Source organism: Haliotis rufescens, unplaced genomic scaffold (genome assembly GCF_023055435.1).
Source record: "Haliotis rufescens isolate VD_foot unplaced genomic scaffold, xgHalRufe1.0.p SCAF_5, whole genome shotgun sequence".
Classification (NCBI taxonomy): Eukaryota; Metazoa; Mollusca; class Gastropoda; order Lepetellida; family Haliotidae; genus Haliotis; species Haliotis rufescens.
Window position 1 is genome coordinate 7,288,451 of NW_025964223.1, and position 19,927 is coordinate 7,308,377.

Sequence of the window (19,927 nt, forward strand, 5' to 3'; positions counted from 1 at the left end):
GTAATTGCAACTCTGCAACTTTTCACGGCCACACTAAGGGGGGACCAGAGAGATAACGACGCTTTGTTGGAACTGAAATAATTCACAAACGGTTGAATATATTTGAACAGAGGCTTTATTCCATATGAACTGGTTTTACCATTTAAAGGCACAGGTTAGCCATTGTGGGTAGGTACGAATCTTAATAAGTACTATTGAATTCATAACCAGCACAGCAAAGCCTATCAAGCAAGTTCAACATAACAAATTACAAGTCAGAAAAACTCAAAACTGACTATATATTTGATGTAAAAGTAAGATTATATATTTCTCTCATTCGTTACAGTGACCAGCAGTGATAAACTTATAAATGATCGCGGCACAACATTTGTCGTAAATATGCAACAGCTCTCATTTTTATCATTGACAAAATATTCTGTCGTCCTCATGTCCTCGCATTGAAATAGTTTAGCGAGTCTGGCCGTTCTGTCGACGTGATACAAAGTGTGCATGACCACCCGCTAGCGATAGCTCACCTGACAGTAGTAGGTGGACACTGACTCAAGAGTAATGCACCCGAGTAACATTCAATACAATATTAAACTTCCACTAGTTCTAATGAGATAATGTTAGTTTTCAGTCTTGACAGATTAAATACAATGAGGTGTATCGTGTAGCTTTATTAAATTATTACTTAGAGATGGTGGACAATTTTCGAAACAATAATTTACCAAAAAGATATTTACTTTTTTGTACCAAAAAAAGTCATGTCATGAAATGAACACAACCCCAACTAATTAATGGCCAATAAATGTTCAGTCTAAATGTGAATCCACATTATTAATATAGTAAAAAAAACCAGTTTAATGCGACGCACAAATGTGCGTAATGTACATGCAGAGAATTGACGCACAGTATTCATTGTCTCTACATGGTATATAAAACAATGATGGGTGTCTGTTATTTCATCCTTTAATCATAACCACAGTCCACACGATCCATGATTCATTCCAGGATCAATATGTACAGTATACTACAACGAAGTTGGCGGGGGATATAGAAATGGGTTCCGTCCGTCGGTCCGTGCGTCCGTGTGTGCGTGTGTGCGTCCCGAAATCGTTTCCGGAGCATAACTCAGAAACCGTTAAATATTTTTCTACGAAATTTTGCATGTCTATCAGACTCATGCTGAACTGGTGCCTTTTGCTATTTAGGAATTTTAGAATTTTTTATTTTTTACGTTTCGTTGACAAGTTGGACTTGGGTTCTAGAGGGTAGAGTTCGTTTCCGGAGCGTAACTCAAAAACCGTTAAATACTTTCTTACAAAACTTTGCATGTCTACCAGGCACATAGTGAACTGGTGCCTTTTGCTTTTAAGGAATCTTAGAAATTTTTATTTTTTACGTTTCCATGGCAACAAGTTGGACTTAGGTTCTATAGGGTAGAGTTCGTTTCCGGAGCGTAACTCAAAAACCGTTGTATACTTTCTTACAAAACTTTGCATATCTACCAGGCACATAGGGAACTGGTGCCTTTTGATATTTAGCACTTTTAGAAACGTTTCCATGGCAACGAGTAGGGTAGGGTTCAATTCCGGATGAAAGTTTCCACATCTATCAGACACATGCTGAATTGTTGCCTTTTGCTATTTATGAATTTCATGCCATTGCACACGTCATCGCTTGGGTGATTACGGTGCTATTCGGGAACAACTAAATGTGTTATTGACAGTGAAGAGGACGTCTGTCGAAAATCTTAAAATTTTAACTTTGTAACTGAAACCAAAATACAGGATATTGGCAAAGATGTAACAGGGGTAGAGGATTCGCAAGAATTATACGCTACAGCGGTCATGCGTCCGCCAAACCAGCTGTTTCAATCAGAAGGGGTTAACTGTGATTGAAAAAGCCTCTGATTAACCAATCATAATCGAGCAATTTCCAAATTCATGGTAGAATGTCTGATAAAATTCTGAATATTTCTCATGCATGTTCATGACCATCTCCACACGTGTGGGTGGAGATGGTCATGAATATGCATGAGGGCGTCTATTTTTAGATACGGACTTCTGTGGTGTAATGCACACTTCAGTATATGTACACCCCCAATTTTGGAGAAAAAAACGTTTCTACATCGTATCGCTTCAGGTAAATGAGCACAAGAAATTAACTTGGTAAATGAATATGTGAATTTTGCGATAAAAAGTCAGTATTCAAGAGGATTTAATATTTTTTTAAAGCAGAGATAAAATAAACTCATTTAATTACTCCATAAATATCTTTGACCAAATGGAGGAAAACAAGTAAGTAAATGTCGCATCGGGAATAAGAATCTCTCTTTTTCAACCTGACAGTAACCAGTATGTCCTAGAGCTAAAATACATCTCTAATTAACAAAACATTCCTGCTTTTGAACTTTTGTGGAAATTTTTTAAAAAATACACCAGAAATCTTTCAATCTGTATTAATACTGTGTAATGCATGATTGCATACTACTAATGTTCAATTAAATATAGTTCGTAGGTTCGTAAGGATATTGAAGTTGTTAATTAAGAATCGACTGTGTACTTTTTTCGGTTCATTGAGGTATGAATAAAAAAAACCGATTTCTTACAGAAGTTTGCACACAGGTTTTTTCGATTCACACCGCAAACAATGCTATGGCTGGATCGTTTGCAGGCAGAGGTGACGTTGATGAGATTATTTGTATATTCATACATGCAAGACACCATCAATTAGCTGGAATATTGCTGAGTGCGGCGTCAAACAACACACTAACAAAACATGCAAGAGGTCGGTGTATGGTTCTTAGTAGGAAGTGATAACAAGGAGTAGATGGCTTGCAGTATAAACAAGTTTGCTTTATACAGGTAGATTTATATAAGAAGTACTGTGTGGGCAGCACCTAGTTGTAGTGGTTGTTGTGTTGGTGACCCAAAGCACCGACCTTAACCCCAACAGGGCTTGGGGTGGGATCTGCATATTTTTCGTGTTATTGTTGTTGTTGATTCAGATGTTTAAGAGGTCGCCTTCTGCCTTAGCAATTTCGGCTGACCTGTCCCTCTTGGGACCCATGCGTATGAGTGGGGTACACATATCTATTGTGAGTTTTAGTATTGAAAAAAATTCTGTTTTTGTATTGATATGATTTTATGTTACATTTTTAGTAATTGGTAGAATTTTCTTTGCTGTGTTGTTTATATACGTTCGAGGAGCTGAGCATATAGTGGCTTTAGGAGATCTACAACAGATAGACTGCACTCCTTGTTTTAACCGAGCTCAGACTGGGGTATGGTCTCGACATTCCAGTAACAAATGAGCTATGGATTCAAGATGGGCATACCTTAGCATAATGCTTTTTGTGACCGAGTCTCAGGAGTGAGATGGCTACTTTCCTTTCATTTGAGTATGAGTATGGATTTTTGTCGTCTTGGGACCATGACTTAGCCAAGGTCATATGAAACGGATTAAGATATAAACAACACTAATAATAAGTGAGTGAGTGAGTGAGTATGGTTTTATGCCGCTTTTAGCAATATTCCAGCAATATCACGGCGGGGGGCACCAGAAATAGGCTTCACACATTGTACCCATGTCGGGAATCGAACCCAGGTCTTCGGCGTGACGAGCGAACGCTTTTAACCACAAGGCTATACGTCCGCCCCACAAATAATGAGAAGTGACCTAGCTGCACATCTCGTTCTTGATGGCTGTCAGTCAATGTACATTACAATGGGGTTTGAAAATTGGGATGCGCATCTTATAAGTAATGGCAATTAAGTAATTTTAGACACATACATGTCATGGCTACAGGGGAATTAGCCTTTGTAATTAGATGTTCATTCAGACAAAGGATGTCCCAAATTGGTCGCTATGAGACCTCAATGAGCCGAAACAAAAATACACAGTCAATCCTTATAATATAATTTGACAATGAAAACATGTGTTATCAAAAAAACAGTTATATACATCAAAGCAGACAAATATGACGAGATTGATTAACATTCCAGGCGTAGAAATACATAATGTGGCATGACATGAATCAGGTGACTGTTTAATTTATGCACAGAGCTTAACACGCCCACAAAGTCAGTAGCCAATTAACATCGATATCAAACACAGTTCACAGGACCTTTCAATCAAGGCATGAAGAACTGCAGCTATTATGATTGGAGAATTTAAGGCGGCTGATCTAATCAATGGCCGTCAGATCAACATACTAATTCCCTGAGAACTGGAAGACACAGTTGGAAAAAAATTGAGTTAGAAATGAAATGAAACTTGAAGACAGGAAATTTGTGGAACTGAGATTGTGCGATGTCTGACTTTGTGCAGTGAGTGTGAAAGATGGCGGTATTGGTTGTATGTTTGATAATGAAAAACCGCACTGAACGGTTACTAGGTCTGATAATTTCATGATGATACATGTGAGCTGACAGGGAATTCCCCCGACAATCCGTAGTGAGGTTAGTACTCCGCTTCGGTGGGCGTGGCCTAATGTTTTACCTTCATTGGGAAATGAATTCAATTAATATGTGCCCAATTTACCTATAGAGAATGTAGGAATTACAATGCAGACATCGGAAATTCAATTAATAAGTATTGATGGAATACAATGTACAAGTATAAACCTAGACTAATATCTAGTCTCTGAAATGAACATATCGTACAGAAAAAATCAACAACAGTTAAATTATCTTAATAAAAATATAATAAAAAGGAGCCAAGAGATTCTCTTCATTTCCTCATACTGCTGTAATCTAGACTTGTATAAACATTATAGACTTGCATGGGCTGTATTTGATAAATTTGTATCAGGGTCTGTAAGACAGACTAGTATGAACCATATTTTCTTAAGACTTGTTTGATCTATAAGGTAAAATGTTTAACAAATAGATATGTGTCTAGGTAACTGATATATGTGCAACAAACTGTGCTATGGGCCATTTGTATCTGAGGATGGTGCAGACATCTGATAATGTCAGTGGCGTGTTCCGGAGACTCCAAGGTCAAGGTCAATGTGACAAACTAAATATTTTGACTTGACCCTCATCCAACGAATATGGGGGAGGTAATCCTGATTTGCCCCTAAAACTCTAAAAGCACATTTTAAAGATTTTCAGCTTTCTAAATGAGTTCAGAGATGTCAGAGGTATCTTGAACAATTCATGTTCAAAATGTTTGCGAGGCTAGTTGAAAGGAAACATACACATTATAACAACTTGTTCTCTGTGGGCTGTAACTTCCGGGTTTAACACTGTTAGCAGGTGACACAGTTAATGAACTAAAGTCGTAGCGACCGAATGACAGGCAAAACTATGAAAACTATTATGATGGCAATCCAATGTGTCAGGTCAGCATTTTTCGATAAGAGGAGGTCAATCACACTTTGGTGTCCATTGGCAGCTGCTATCATTATGGGTGTCCATCCGTCCTGTCCTCTAATGTTGATATTAGAAGGTGACACAAGATGTTGTACTATAGCTATGTCACCACCCTCACAGGCAAGATGAAGTAAACTATCACCATTGTTGTTCACCAGTGACAGGTCAGCTTCCTTTGCTACCAGGAGGTCAAACACACTTTGGTGTCCACTGGCAGCTGCTATCATTATGGGTGTACATCCATTCGGTCCTCTAGTGTTGATATTAGAAGGTGACACAATATGTTGTACTATAGCTTTGTCACCACCCTCACAGGCAAGATGAAGTAAACTATTACCATTGTTGTTCACCAATAACAGGTCAGCTTGCTTTGCTACTAGGAGGTCAAACACACTTTGGTGTCCTTTGACAGCTGCTATCATTATGGGTGTACATCCATTCGGTCCTCTAGTGTTGATATTAGAAGGTGACACAAGATGTTGAACTATAGCTTTGTTACCACCCCAACAGGCAAGATGAAGTAAACTATTACCATTGTTGTCCACCAGCGACAGGTCAGCTTGCTTTGCTACCAGGAGGTCAAACACACTTTGGTGTCCACTGGCAGCTGCTATCATTATGGGTGTACATCCCTTCTGTCCTATAGTGTTGATATTAGAAGGTGACACAAGATGTTGTACTATAGCTTTGTTACCACCCTGACAGGCAAGATGAAGTAAACTATCACCATTGTTGTTCACCAGTGACAGGTCAGCTTCCTTTGCTACCAGGAGGTCAAACATACTTTGGTGTCCATTGACAGCTGCTGTCATTATGGGTGTACATCCATTCGGTCCTCTAGTGTTGATATTAGAAGGGGACACAAGATGAGATACTATAGCTTTGTCACCACCCTCACAGGCATAATGAAGTAAACTATAACCATTGTTGTTTACCAGTGACAGGTCAGCTTGCTTTGCTACCAGGAGGTCAAACACACTTTGGTGTCCATTGAGAGCTGCTGTCATTATGGGTGTCCATCCAATATGTCCTCTAGTGTTAATATTAGAAGGTGACACAAGATGAGATACTATAGCTTTGTTACCGCCCCTACAGGCAAGATGAAGTAAACTATTACCATTGTTGTTCACCAGTGACAGGTCAGCTTGCTTTGCTACTAGGAGGTCAAACACACTTTGGTGTCCACTGGCAGCTGCTATCATTATTGGTGTCCATCCCTTCTCTCCTCTAGTGTTGATATTAGAAGGTGACACAAGATGTTGTACTACAGCCTTGTTACCACCATGGCAGGCAAGATGAAGTAAACTATCACCATTGTTGTCCACCACTGACAGGTCAGCTTGCTTTGCTACTAGGAGGTCAAATACACTTTGGTGTCCATTGTCAGCTGCTATCATTATGGGCGTACATCCATTCGGTCCTCTAGTGTTGATATTAGAAGGTGACACAAGATGAGATACTATAGCTTTGTTACCACCCTCACAGGCAAGATGAAGTAAACTATCACCATTGTTGTTCACCAGTGACAGGTCAGCTTGCTTTGCCACCAGGAGGTCAAACACACTTTGGTGTCCACTTGCAGCTGCTATCATTATGGGTGTCCATCCAGTCTGTCCTCCAGTGTTGATATTAGAAGGTGACAGAAGATGTTGTACTACAGCCTTGTTACCACCATGGCAGGCAAGATGAAGTAAACTATCACCATTGTTGTTTACCAGTGACAGGTCAGCTTGCTTTGCTACCAGGAGGTCAAACACACTTTGGTGTCCCACGAAAGCTGCTATCATTATGGGTGTACATCCATTCGGTCCTCTAGTGTTGATATTAGAAGGTGACACAAGATGAGATACTATAGACTTGTTACCCCCCTCACAGGCAAGATGAAGTAAACTATCACCATTGTTGTTCACCAGTGACAGGTCAGCTTGCTTTGCTACTAGGAGGTCAAACACACTTTGGTGTCCATTGGCAGCTGCTATCATTATTGGTGTCCATCCAATCTGTCCTCTAGTGTTGATATTAGAAGGAAACACAAGATGTTGTACTATAGCTTTGTTACCACCATTGCAGGCAAGATGAAGTAAACAATTACCATTGTTGTTCACCAGTGACAGGTCAGCTTGCTTTGCCACCAGGAGGTCAAACACACTTTGGTATCCAAACCAAGCTGCAATCATTATGGGTGTCCATCCATTCTGGCCTCTAGTATTGATATTAGAAGATGACACAAGATGAGATACTATAAAAGTGTCACCACCCTGACAGGCAAGATGAATTATTTCATTTCCCCTTTTGTCTCTGTGTTTTGTGTGTGATATTGATTGCAATACCTCATAACACTCATGCGATCCATTGTAAGCAGTAACCATGAGTGGAGTCATCCCTTCGTCATCAATAGAATTCATTACAACTTGCTTCACTTCATCATGATAGAGTTTGCTCTTGTGTTTTTTCAGAACCTTTAGTGTGTTTTTATGTCCAAACGTGCTTGCTATGTGTATAATGTTTCTCTTGCTCTCATCAGTAGTAAGCACATCAGCACCATGTTCTATCAGATACACAAGTGTTTCAGAACTCCCAAATGCAGCAGCCAGCAAAAGCCATCTGTTCATGGTTAGAATAATGTCTGGATTTTCACTCCTGGGTATAAGCCACTTCAATACTGTCACGTTGTTGTTCACCACACAACTTTCCATGGATTCATTGATCTCTGTTCGAGTAAATTCTCCTCCAGTTATATTTTCTATTTCTAGGACAATCTCTGTACAGTGTCCAAGAACAGCCCAATTCAAAAAGCAATACCCCATATCTCTTTTGTGAAACCAACAGTCATCCAGGGATCCAACACGTAGTTTATCAAGCAGTTGAAGAGCCACCTTTTCTTGTCGGAGGATCGGGTGTGTCACTGATTTAGAAAACTGCCCCTGCTTGATTGATTCTGCAAATCGAGTTGTCAGGATATCATAGTACTGTTCGGAGACAAATATTAGGTGGAGATGATCATCGATTGTGGTTTCCTCTACTGGTTGTGGTTGGACTCGCTCATATATGAAGTTGTCACTGCAGTGAGTCAGCACAAATGTTGGACTGATGTCATACAATGAACAAGCACAAGCATCATATATGGAAGAATGGGCAAATCGAACAGCATCGCCCCGTGTAAAGAATGTTCCTCTAAGACACTTTGCTGCTTCATACATCCCTAAGCATGACGCTGATGGCATCAACTTTAAAACCTTTCTGACCATGTTGTCCAGTTTCTTGTCCTTGCCGTCTGCTTCCAACGTGGCCAAATCTAACTTATCATCACATAATAGCATCAGAACAAATATGGCGGATCGATCAGTTTTTGACTTCAGGAAGCTGTTTAGTTCTAGCCTAAGATAAGACAGTGGTGTCTCGAAAATGTTCTTTGTATTTTTGAACATAGACGAAAATTCAAAATATAGTTTACAGGTGAGAGGATATCCAAATATGTTTGACTCTTTATCCCACGGTTTGAAGTCGGGTCTATCATCAGAAGTGTATCTATGCAGATTCCGATGGTGCTCAAATATTGCCTGTTTCTCTGCTTGAGTATATCTGTGTTTCTTTTCAGTTGTTATATCCACCCGTGTTGGTCCCTGGAACAGAGAGAATCTCTCATATTGTAGCTGGCCAAGTCCATCATGGAAGTTGTATGTCTTGGATGTGAAGACAACACGAATATCCTTTTTGGGCTGTGGTTTTCGGTCAGGATCTCTACTTGCTATATTTTGACCTCTTTTCTCAGCTTCCTGTTTCCTCGGGGATTCACGCTTCTCTGCTGACTTTCTGCAGTGTTTCAAGTGGCTATCAAGCTTATTGAGAAATGTTTTCAGCTGTGAAACATCGGTAGATAATCCAACAGTACCAAACATGTCATCTATGACCAGAAATACTCTAGGTGATGAGCTCAAGAAGCTGTCCAAGTCAAACTGTTCAATCCTGTCCACAAAGGCAAACTTGTACCCTCTTCTCTTATACTGTGAACCCAAGATGAGAGCTGCTGTTGTTTTGCCTTCTCCTGAAGCACCACAGATGGTGACATGGCCAAACTCCTTCAGTTTTTGTTTTATAGTCCCGAAACTCTCCGTTTCAACAAAGATTTCTTCAGCATCACTTATTTGGATGTCAAGGGTAGCTACAAATAAAAGCAATCATTATTATACGGTTTAATTATGACATGATTTGACAGTGGTAATGCTCTGTGGTTTTGAAACCTATTTGACTAAAGCTCCACTATCAGATCCCTATTTTCAGCATAGTTGGCTCTTAAATTTCTTCTCGGAAAGTGTTTGTTTGTTTGGTTGCTGTTTAACACCACACTCGGCAATATTCCAGATATATGAGGGCAGTCTGTAAATTATCGAGTCTGGACCAGCAAATCAAGTGATTGACATCATGAACATCAATCCATGCAATTGGGTTCGATGACATGCATTAACCAAGTCAGCTAGCCTGACCACCTGATCCCATTAGTCGCCTCTGACAACAAGCATAGTCACCTTTTACGGCAGGCATGGGATGCTGAAGACCAATTCTACCCCGGATCTTCATGGGTCTCTCTAAAAGGGCCACACGGAGAAAGCTGAACTTTGGCATGTTTGTTACCTCTGATGATGACATCATATTTTGTGTACATTTAGTGTCAGTTATCAGTCATCATTATTTATCATGTTTATGCAGAAGATATTAGATTTTCAATATCAGACCAACACTTGAGATTTCTTTAAACCTTTTTGGGTGTTTTATGTTTCTTTTTCTGTTTTGCTTTGTTTTGTTTGTTTTTTTCCTGTGGGGGTGTTGACATGGCTTATGTTACTTACCCTCACCAACTGTCCCTGCAGCTGTTGGTGCAGTAAATATGTTCTGCGTCTGGACGAGGGTGATGGCTTTACAGGCATCGCCTATCAACAACATTTCAAGGACACAAATGGATTACACTGTTAATATTTAACAAACTATCTACAAAACATCACATGGCAAAAACCCATGTAGCTCACCTTCTTGCATATAGCTTGAAATACTGACCGTTGTCACTGTCATGATGCCGATTTATAGTGCTAGCCCACTGAGATACCATGCCGCAGTTTAAAATGAATACCGACCAGTCCTTGTTTTAGCCCCTAAATGCCGAGCGCCAGGCAGGTTAAACACAAGTACCATATTTTAACGTCTTTTGGTATGACGCGGCCGGGGATCGAATTCCGGACCTTCAGCTCTCCGGGTGGACGTTCCGCCACTAGACCACGGAGCCGGGCGTATCAAATTCAAACTTTAATGAAACCAGTATTAGGTGTACAACAAATGTTTCCTTCTCACGCAACGTGTTCAGGTTTCATGTATTGCAACTTCACTATCCCAGTGGAGATTCCAGGTTGCAATTGGCCCTAAGCAATCAATGCTGGTCATAAGAGGCGAATGAATGGATTGGATAGTCAGGCTTAGGGCTTAGTTGATAGAGTGCCATCATACCCTGACATTTTCGATTGTTGCTCATAATATCAATCACTGGATTGTCTGAGGTCCAGGCTGGAATATTATGTTGAGCAAGAAACAAATCTAAACAATTACTGCCATTTAACTATCGATACGTATGTGTCATATCACAATAAAGTGTATCGTAAAGCCCTAACAATTTGACTATCATTCAATTATGAATAAGTTCCTGTTTCCTAATATACCAATAATGAAAGGCTCTACTTGATGTGGCGAGATCATCGATACATGTAGTAGTAATTTGTTTGTATCTAATTACACACCTACTTTAAATACACATCCGTACTTGTCACTCCCCAGACAATAATGTTTCCGAATATCCCAAATATACATCTTACTTCAAAAGGGTAAATATGCCCTCGTAAGCCTTGTTTAATAATGAACGTTACAAAAATCGTAGTACTAAGATTATAATGATGATGTAACTTGCAGTAACATTATTTTATTGAATGCTTTATTTCTCTTTATACACAATATACATGTGCAAGGTTCAGGTAAATATATTTTACCATTTTTCTGTCCTTCACATTGGTGCCCAAGTTTGATTTAAGAGCGGATGATGTTTAGTTTCCCATTACAAATAAATACAATCACTAAATGATTATTTTTTCAACAGTGGCTAGTCTTTTAAATACAATCACTATATGATTACTTTTTCAACAGTGGCTAGTCTTTTGTATTTAACTTCATAAATCAGTTATGATTCTACCTTGACATTTTTATCCAGATGTTTCAAATCTACTTAGACCATGATGTTGCTGATTACTTCTGGGCAAAATGCCATGTCACCCACACTGCATAGCAGGACCATGTAGAGCACCAGTGCCTGTCAGCCTACATTAGGCCACCTGGTTTAAATTTATGCTTATGGTCAGCACAGAGTAAGAGGATCAATGAGTTGGGTTTGCTCTATTTAAACGAAGTGAAAGAAGAGAAGAGAAAGAATGGTAGTTATAGGATATGTTCACAATGTGAACGACACATATGAAAAGTTAAAATGTCTATTTACATTACAATCATAATATTTACATATATGTTCTATTCTGCATTAAGTGCTTTCAAAATATGTTTTCATATAAATGGCATATCTTTTAATAGGGCCACAATCTTTACTAAACACAGAGGTAAAAGACGCTGGCATTCCAACAGTCACATATGTGTTGAAAATGCTACTTTTTAGCTTAAATATTCAAACTTTCATAAACAATTGTATGTTAACCTCCAGCCCACAAGATAGTTCTGAATGTGACGCACTCGTTCGTGCCCTCTCGGATATTTTACAAACCGTCAACAAATCATCAACAAAGCCTTGCAAAAATAAATCAAATGTACCAAAATGAATAATGGTATGATGTTGAATGTTAAGAGGCAAAACGTAATGGGGACGAAAAAAATCATGGTTTTAATAAGAAAACAATGTATCAATTAATAATAGGGGTCTTCTTTTGCAACACAGGAAATAAATACAAAAGTTACTCAGAAGAACACAACATGTATATAAACAAACTCAGCTGGAACAACTGGAAACCTTATCAAAACAGGAACCACTTCTGGAAACTATTAAATAATAATATAAGAATATATTTATCCTGATCTTGAGAATCTAACAAACCACTCCAGGTATATTTACAACACTAAAAAAAGAAGTATGCATATGTGAAGTCTTAAAAACAAATAACAGCAGGCGATGATAACAAGGAATTAACTTTTAAAATCAATATATCGTACATTGATAGAGCAGTTGGTTAAACTGTTTAATGTCTTCGATAGTCGTCACTTCTCACAGAGTTTTGTCATGAACCATGACCGTAGAATATATTTATCATAAAATAAAAACCATTCTAGATATACAAAGGCAAGTCTAGCCAGCCCCAGCTAGCTCTATTCCAATGAATTCTTGCATGAGAAGGGTGATAAGACTGACCCAAACAACTACAGGCGTTTTGCACTAAGCAGCTTCTTGGGTAAACTATTTTGCACCTTCTTGAATGAAAGAATAATGGTACACATGGAAAAACCTGTTTTACAAGAGCACTGTCAGTCGTGATTTTCAACATCAGATAATGGATTTGTTCTTTAAACATTAATATATTTTACAAAAAGTAAAAAGAAAAGACTATACAGTTGTTTTGCAGACTTTCAAAGGGCATTTGTTTCAGTTGACAGATCACTACTCCTGACTCCTAAAATCTGAGGAAATGTATTAAAATAATATCATAACTATATAATGATATCTCTTATGAAGTTTCACAATCCTTCAACTCCAACATCTGGGTAAGACAAGGATGCATCTTGTCTCCCACATTATTTAATATATTCCTCAATGATCTTCCACTTAATATCAAATCTGAAAGTTATAATATAACATTTAATGGTTTAAACATTTGTCATTTGTTGTTTACTGATTACCCAGAACTGTTTGCCGATTCCAAAGAAAACTACAAGTGAATGAGTTAGTGAGTATGTTTTTAAGTCGCTTTTAGCAATATTCCAGCAATATCACGGCGGGGGACACCAGAAATAGGCTTCACACATAGTACCCATGTCGGGAATCGAACCCGGGTCGTCGGCGTGAAGAGCGAACGCTTTAACCACGAGGCTACCCGACCGCCCCAAAACTACAAATATCACTTGATGGTCTAAGTGTATTTTGAGCAACACATAACCTAAAGATAAATGATGACGAAACAAAATTAATGTTAGTGAAACAAAAATACTAGTTACGGATAGATATAATTACTTAGGAATTACTTTTGAAGCAAATGGTAAACATAAAAGTAGTGCTAAACCTCTCCTGGAAAAGGCCCAAAGGCCTACTACAAGCTTCTACATTCTCCATAACCTACAGCTCTTACTTGCAAATTATTCAAAATATTAGTCAAGCCAGTAATCCTATATAATAGTGAAATCTGGGGTATAGAATCAATCCTCCTGAACAACTCTGATTCATTCATTCATTCATTCATTCTCGAGAAACTGCAGCTCAGATTCTGTAAATCCATGAGTGAAGGATTTGCAAAGCTGATTTACCGCCAACTGGGCGTCGGACAGGTAAGGCCGGCACACCCATACACGAAGAGCAGTCGTGGTGAATAGGTAACACTGCTCATACACTGACATGCATGGTTTGCTCCGTGTTGCGTCGGTATGTCGCTGACAGTTCTCAAGGTTTAATTTCAATGTGTCGTAGTGCTTCGCGCATCTCCAATACAATAAACCTCTCCTGCCTTTAGATTGCCGACTGTATACATGAAAACAACATCAGGGTGTGGGACGAAATCTCGAATGTGATGCACATAACTTCAGCAAGTTATATATCTAAATTAATATATAAATGTAAGCAGCAATGGCAGGTTCAAAGTGCCGTGCGTACAAACGTACGCAAAAATAGTCGGCCATATTCAAATCCTCAAATGGTTTGCTAGTACCAACTCCGTCAACAGTAAGGCTCCGCTTGCAGAATATCGCTCCCATGAAATTCGCGTATGCAAGAGTGTCCAAGGGTGCTCTATATCGATTTCGACCTCTTCCATAATACAATTTTCAAATGGTTTGCTTGTACGAACGCCGTCAAAAGTTCGGCACCGCTTGCGCTTACATCGCCGCTACGAAATTGACGAGTGCAAGAGCATTCTTGGGTGTTCTTAACCAATTACAGACCTCGTCCATATTCTAGAAACTTCAAAGTGCACCGCGATAGGCCTTCATGCGAATACCTAAAATGTCTCCTTTTTGCCAAAAACACAAATACAACACGTGGCTGTAAAGGCCTTGGATAACGTTAGCGCTTGGGGGACAAAATGGCGCCCTATTGGTAAAATGGCTCACGGTCGGATCTATGTATTATCGATCACATCGCCTTGACTTGGCACCGCCATTTTATTTAAAACAATTGCAAGTGATATGAGAGGTGAAATAGGTCAATAGGAGGGAAATAACATGTTGCACTTCCTAAATTATTTACAGCAATGTGTTGAAATATACTAAGAGAATGTACTGTACAATTCAGTGCCATCAACACGGTTTTACTATCTGCATCACAATACTTAGACTTCCCATCTGTAGAACCTTATGACATCATAATATTGATGTGTACTTACGAACAAAAAGGTAATTTTCTCAAGGGATGTCAGTTAGAGTAATGCTTACAGGATATCTGCCTATGAGCTTTGTTATCTCACGTTGAAGTAGTTCAAGTATTATGAGGAAAATTTAGGTTTGGGTACAAATGGCTGGCACATGTAGATAAAAATTGATCTGCAATGGTCCTTGAATTTGCTCTTTCAACCTACTGAAAATATTAGGCTCAACCAATGCCACGTCACCAATCTTTCCCACTATAACCAAATATTTCGCAATTGCTTTGTCATTGTGATGTGGCACAGTGGAGATAAACTGTTTTCAATACTGAGGTTTCAAACTTCGATTCGATACCTGTAAATCCTTTAAATTCAAAACTTCACGCTTTCTATTCCAAATACAACACAATGGAGTCTGCATTATAAGCAGTGCCTCGATGTGGTTAATACGTATGACTTAATTCCCAGGTTCAGGTCTTTGGTATGTCATGTTATGTTTAAAACTTAGTTTTGGATTGAACCAGTTATGAAACTCGGTTCATTTACTTCTGCTTTGTAAGAGAACGGTAAATATACCTGAGTTGGCGCTCATCGTATTTTCTTCTGAGGTGATGACCTCAATCATCTGGTCATCCTCCTCCTGTGGCAATGACACACGTGTGACATCACTTGAACTGGCCATCTCAGTCTTAGTTCTTTACACAGCTTCGTCATGCAGGGATGAAGTTGTCATTTTCTGGTCCATCTGAACAAAAAAGCAATTTTAATGTAACACATTAATGCAACTGTTTATGCACTTGGGATGGTATGGTCTTCCAGGGACTTATCTTAACCTGCCCAGGGATCGATTTTGGACAAAGGTCTGCAGAAAAATTCAGAAAATAGTCTCAAACTGGAATTAAAAATTTCCCATTCATAACTCAAGTTACTTTGTAGTGTTTCACTTGTATCATGACCAATAAAGCAGAACATATACGAGTGATCTGACAGGTCAGTCATGTCAATATGACCTCACAAGAACACATGCATCTCCTTGGTTATTGCGTAATCACTGACGATTAAATATGACATGTAATCAACGTACAATTTAAAAGGACATCATTCGGACGTGTATCAACAAGATTGAACAAAATGGTTCCTCTCTTCCCGCCCTTACCAGTTCAATAGAAACTTTGATAAATTTAGTGACACAGCCAGATAAATGTGAAGATGACTGTTCCAACTACTTTTGTCAACCACGTGTGACACCGCACAAACAGTCATAGTCAGGAATACTTGACCAGACTGAGCTGAATAGACTAAGTGCTTGGTGAGGTGAAGTGAAATGGGGTTTAACGTCGCGTCCAAGATTATTGCACTTATATAGCGACGTGCATGTACGTGTGTGTGTTTGTGTGGCTGCTTGTACTAGTCCGGACTGATGCCGATGTATAGTGCCGCAGTTTAACATGAATACCCCACTCAGACACAGTATACTGACTCCGAGCCGACCAGTCCTTGTTTTAGCCCCTTAATGCCGAGCGCCAGACAGGGTAACAACAAATACCATCTTTTAACGTCTTTTGGTATGACGCGTTCGGGGATCGAACCCCGGACCTTCCGCTCTCCGGGCGGACGCTCCACGACTAGACCACGGAGACTAAGTGCTTGGAGAGATCCCTGATACTTGAACTTGTTAAAAGTAGGAGCTGGTTTGAAGCAGAGCCAGGTGATTTTGGTTGGCAATTTGTAACCATCGGTGATTCCTGGGTTCACTACTATGAGCTATGAGGGTCTATGGTGATCTTGTTTGCCTACAGCTGTCAAAAAGCTTCTTTCGAATGTTGTGTCAAACATATTGCAATATCTATCGCAATACAGCTCTCCGTATTATTTTGCTAAACCATTTATGTGTCAATACGCCAACCCTATGAAAGTGTGGTACAACAGTCTAAAGAACTGATCGAAAAATATATCTGTACTAGGAAATATATTCCAGACATGGTGCCTTCTAATGAACCACCTATTTTGAAACACTAATTCCAAACCCTCTCTTTCTCTACGCATCAGATCTTACTAGAAACCAGTAAAACCCAAACCCGACATTGATATAACCGTTTATTAAGAGGCTATGACGAGTACCTTCAAAAACAATGGTCAATATCCGTGATAGGTTTATGTATAAGACTGTAGTTAAAACTGACCGACCCGTGAAGATCCGGGGTAAATTAAGTCTTCAGCAACCCGTGCTTGTCGTACAAGGCGACTATGCTTGTCTTAAGAGGCGACTAACGGGATTTGGGTGGCCAGGCTCGCGGACTTGGTTGATGCATGTCATCGATCCCAATTGCGTGGATCGATGCTCATGATGTCACTCACTGAATGGTCTGGTCCACACTCGATTATTTACAGACCGCCGTCATATAGCTGGAATTTTGCTGAGTGCGGCATTAAACAACAAACAAACAAACAAACAAATAAAACTGACCAATAAAGAAAGGTTTATAGGGGTACAGGAAAGGTGCCTTGTTCTCTGCATGTACGAGGTTTCAAGACTATCTATTTCAAGGGAATAGGGAAAAAATGTTGATGCGAACAACATTTTAAGTTCCAATTGCATACAAATGTTACATTCATCAAGGGCGGAGCCAGCAATTTTTAAAAGGAGGGGTCCAAAATTTCAAAATCCTCTCTCAGATAATTCAACTGCCTACAACAGACTACACTTGGTTTTCAAAGTAGGGGTGGGTCCCGACTCCCTGGTGGCAAGGAATCCCAACACAATGTTTGTTCTGAAACCAGCATCTCAAATCTGCATGTTGCTCCCAATGTAAACTGAATATGTTTCCCCTGATAAAAACAAACAAAACCAGGAGTACTTTTTTGAGAGAGCTGGGCGACTCTGCGGCCATCTTTCTAAGCATAATGTTAATCCTGAAAAGCCATCGTATCAGTCCGACACAGGATACTGCATAGTGACCAAACATACCCCAGAAACAGTTTTAACTTCATATACTTTCTTGTGTCAGAGATGTAGAAAATGTAATTGAAACTGTATCTACATTCCATGACCTCGACTTATAATCTTTCAGTCAGTGAAACTAACTATGTTTTATTCACACAAGAAAAAGAACATTTGCTCAATAATATAAAATCCAAACTGCTATTTAAATATACAACGTATTATATCATACTAATAATGTAGCAAGAACATCTATACTCACTGTGCATTTGCAGCGGACTACGCCCAGTCCTAGAGTGAAGATTGTAATGTGGTCAGGCAAGTTTCATACAGGTGCAATGCATGTGACCACCAGCTTGTCTGTAAAGAATCAGATACTGGGATTTTCACAAGGCTGAATCGGTGCAGGTATCCGGTTACTATGAAATGCAGCCAAACAGGATATATCACCAGCAGCTTCAACAAAACGCACGTAGGCAGTGCAGCCATCCGTTACTATTACATGCAGCAAACCAGGTCACACATCGTAAGCACCTCATATTCAAGTGGCCTACTAGGGACAAAGTATACCCTAAAAATCACCATAATATCATATTTCAAAATCCTTTGGAAATAGAAATGATTATAATATACATGTCAAGGAACATTCACCAAAGAATATTTGAATCAAATTTCATTATCATACGTACATGTCAGAATGATGAGATGTGATTGGTTCACGTGATCCTGATAAAGTACGATGTCTGCCTTGGATGGGAATACATTTTTCAAGGGGCGAATAAGTCCCTTCCACCCGCTACGAGCAAGGGGATGTATGCGTCCCTCGTTAGGTTTTATGCCACTGGTCTACCCGGACCCTTGGTAAATCACGTGATGTATTGTTTAATTACAGTAACAACATGAGTCGCTTATGTTTGCATTTCGTTCTGACTTTTATACGTTTGAGTAAAGATAAAACTTCAGTCAGCTTCGTGTTATACGTGTATCCAAATAGCATTTGCCATTACTCCGGTGACACGATTCCCAATTAGACATTTCGCTTCCAACTCTTGAGACCTACAGAGTATAGCCGTGTACTCATACTCATTGAACATGCTTTCTGCACCTGATGAAATACATCTTTTCGGGAACGAGTAGTCCACAAACTGATACATCTGAACACTCATCAGATTTAATGATTTAATTTGGCAGGCTTCGGTTATGGACATCCATTTGATTTGAGGGTAGGGTTTAGCACGAGCTTTTTCAACCGTCAGACTGTCAGCCCCCATCACGGGTGTAACGCTATTACTCATCCCAACATCACATGGTAACCCGAGGTGACACTGTGGAGGACGGCACATCATATCATATATACTTATCTATAATATATATTAAGTCAATTTTTAACAATGAGTGCAAATTAGATCAACAGTACAGTCGCCATACCCTTTTATGTCATTCGTGACCTACTCGTGTTTTTACGGGAAAAGCCGAAAGGCAATTGTTTGTTACGGAGAGTATTTGTGACCAGCTCGTGTTATTCCGGGACAAGTCGAATAGCGATCGTTCTTCTCTCGTGGCCTTTTTGCGACTGAGTTCCGTCTAAGCGCAAACGGGCATCGCTAAAAGAATTGTCAACTCGTTGGGTAATGATTCACGTATATTTCCCCCATATGTGATATATATTCCCGATGCTACTGAAAACACATTAGGACTTACATTATTATACAATATAGTTGAACACATTTTGATGTATCTTTGGTATATTTATAAATGCAAGATCATATGTAAAATCAAAAATTATTCCTGAGGGATTCTTTGGCCGAAGTAATTGAAGTCATACGCGCATTCTGATTGGTTTGTCGTACTTTCGTACATAACATTCATCGATAGGGGGACGAGTCTTCTTGTAGGTTACGGAAAGGGGCGAGTGGTGACGAGTGTACGGAAAGAAGCGAATGCTCTTGACTCAAATCAGTTCAATGATGCCCATATGTAAGTAACAGAATTAGCCGAATGGAACCGAATAGATGCGAATGGTG

General features: G+C 39.4%; 1 protein-coding gene across 2 annotated transcripts; it reads right to left on the reverse strand.

Annotated features, from left to right (window-relative positions):
• Positions 1 to 1,537: 1,537 nt before the first annotated feature.
• On the reverse strand, positions 1,538 to 18,301 carry LOC124116574 (serine/threonine-protein phosphatase 6 regulatory ankyrin repeat subunit A-like). 2 transcript variants are annotated; one of them, XM_046477958.2, is made up of 4 exons: positions 18,166 to 18,301; positions 15,539 to 15,707; positions 10,211 to 10,291; positions 1,538 to 9,525 (listed from the first exon to the last, which is right to left on the reverse strand). In XM_046477958.2, exons 2-4 carry the CDS (start codon positions 15,642 to 15,644, stop codon positions 5,264 to 5,266), a joined length of 4,449 nt encoding a protein of 1,482 aa, XP_046333914.2. In that variant the 5' UTR covers positions 15,645 to 15,707; positions 18,166 to 18,301; the 3' UTR covers positions 1,538 to 5,263. The 2 variants fall into 2 exon arrangements, with proteins under 2 accessions (XP_046333914.2, XP_048240163.1); XM_048384206.1 differs by lacking the exon at positions 18,166 to 18,301 and adding an exon at positions 17,146 to 17,166.
• Between the last annotated feature and the right edge of the window lie 1,626 nt (positions 18,302 to 19,927).

Excerpts from the sequence above, each read along its gene's own strand:
- LOC124116574 (XM_046477958.2), bottom strand. The coding sequence starts at position 15,644 with ATGGCCAGTTCAAGTGATGTCACACGTGTGTCATTGCCACAGGAGGAG. Across the intron at positions 10,292-15,538 it reads TACGATGAGCGCCAACTCAG|GCGATGCCTGTAAAGCCATC; the intron begins GTATATTTACCG and ends TGTTGTTGATAG. Across the intron at positions 9,526-10,210 it reads TGCAGGGACAGTTGGTGAGG|CTACCCTTGACATCCAAATA; the intron begins GTAAGTAACATA and ends TTTTATTTGTAG.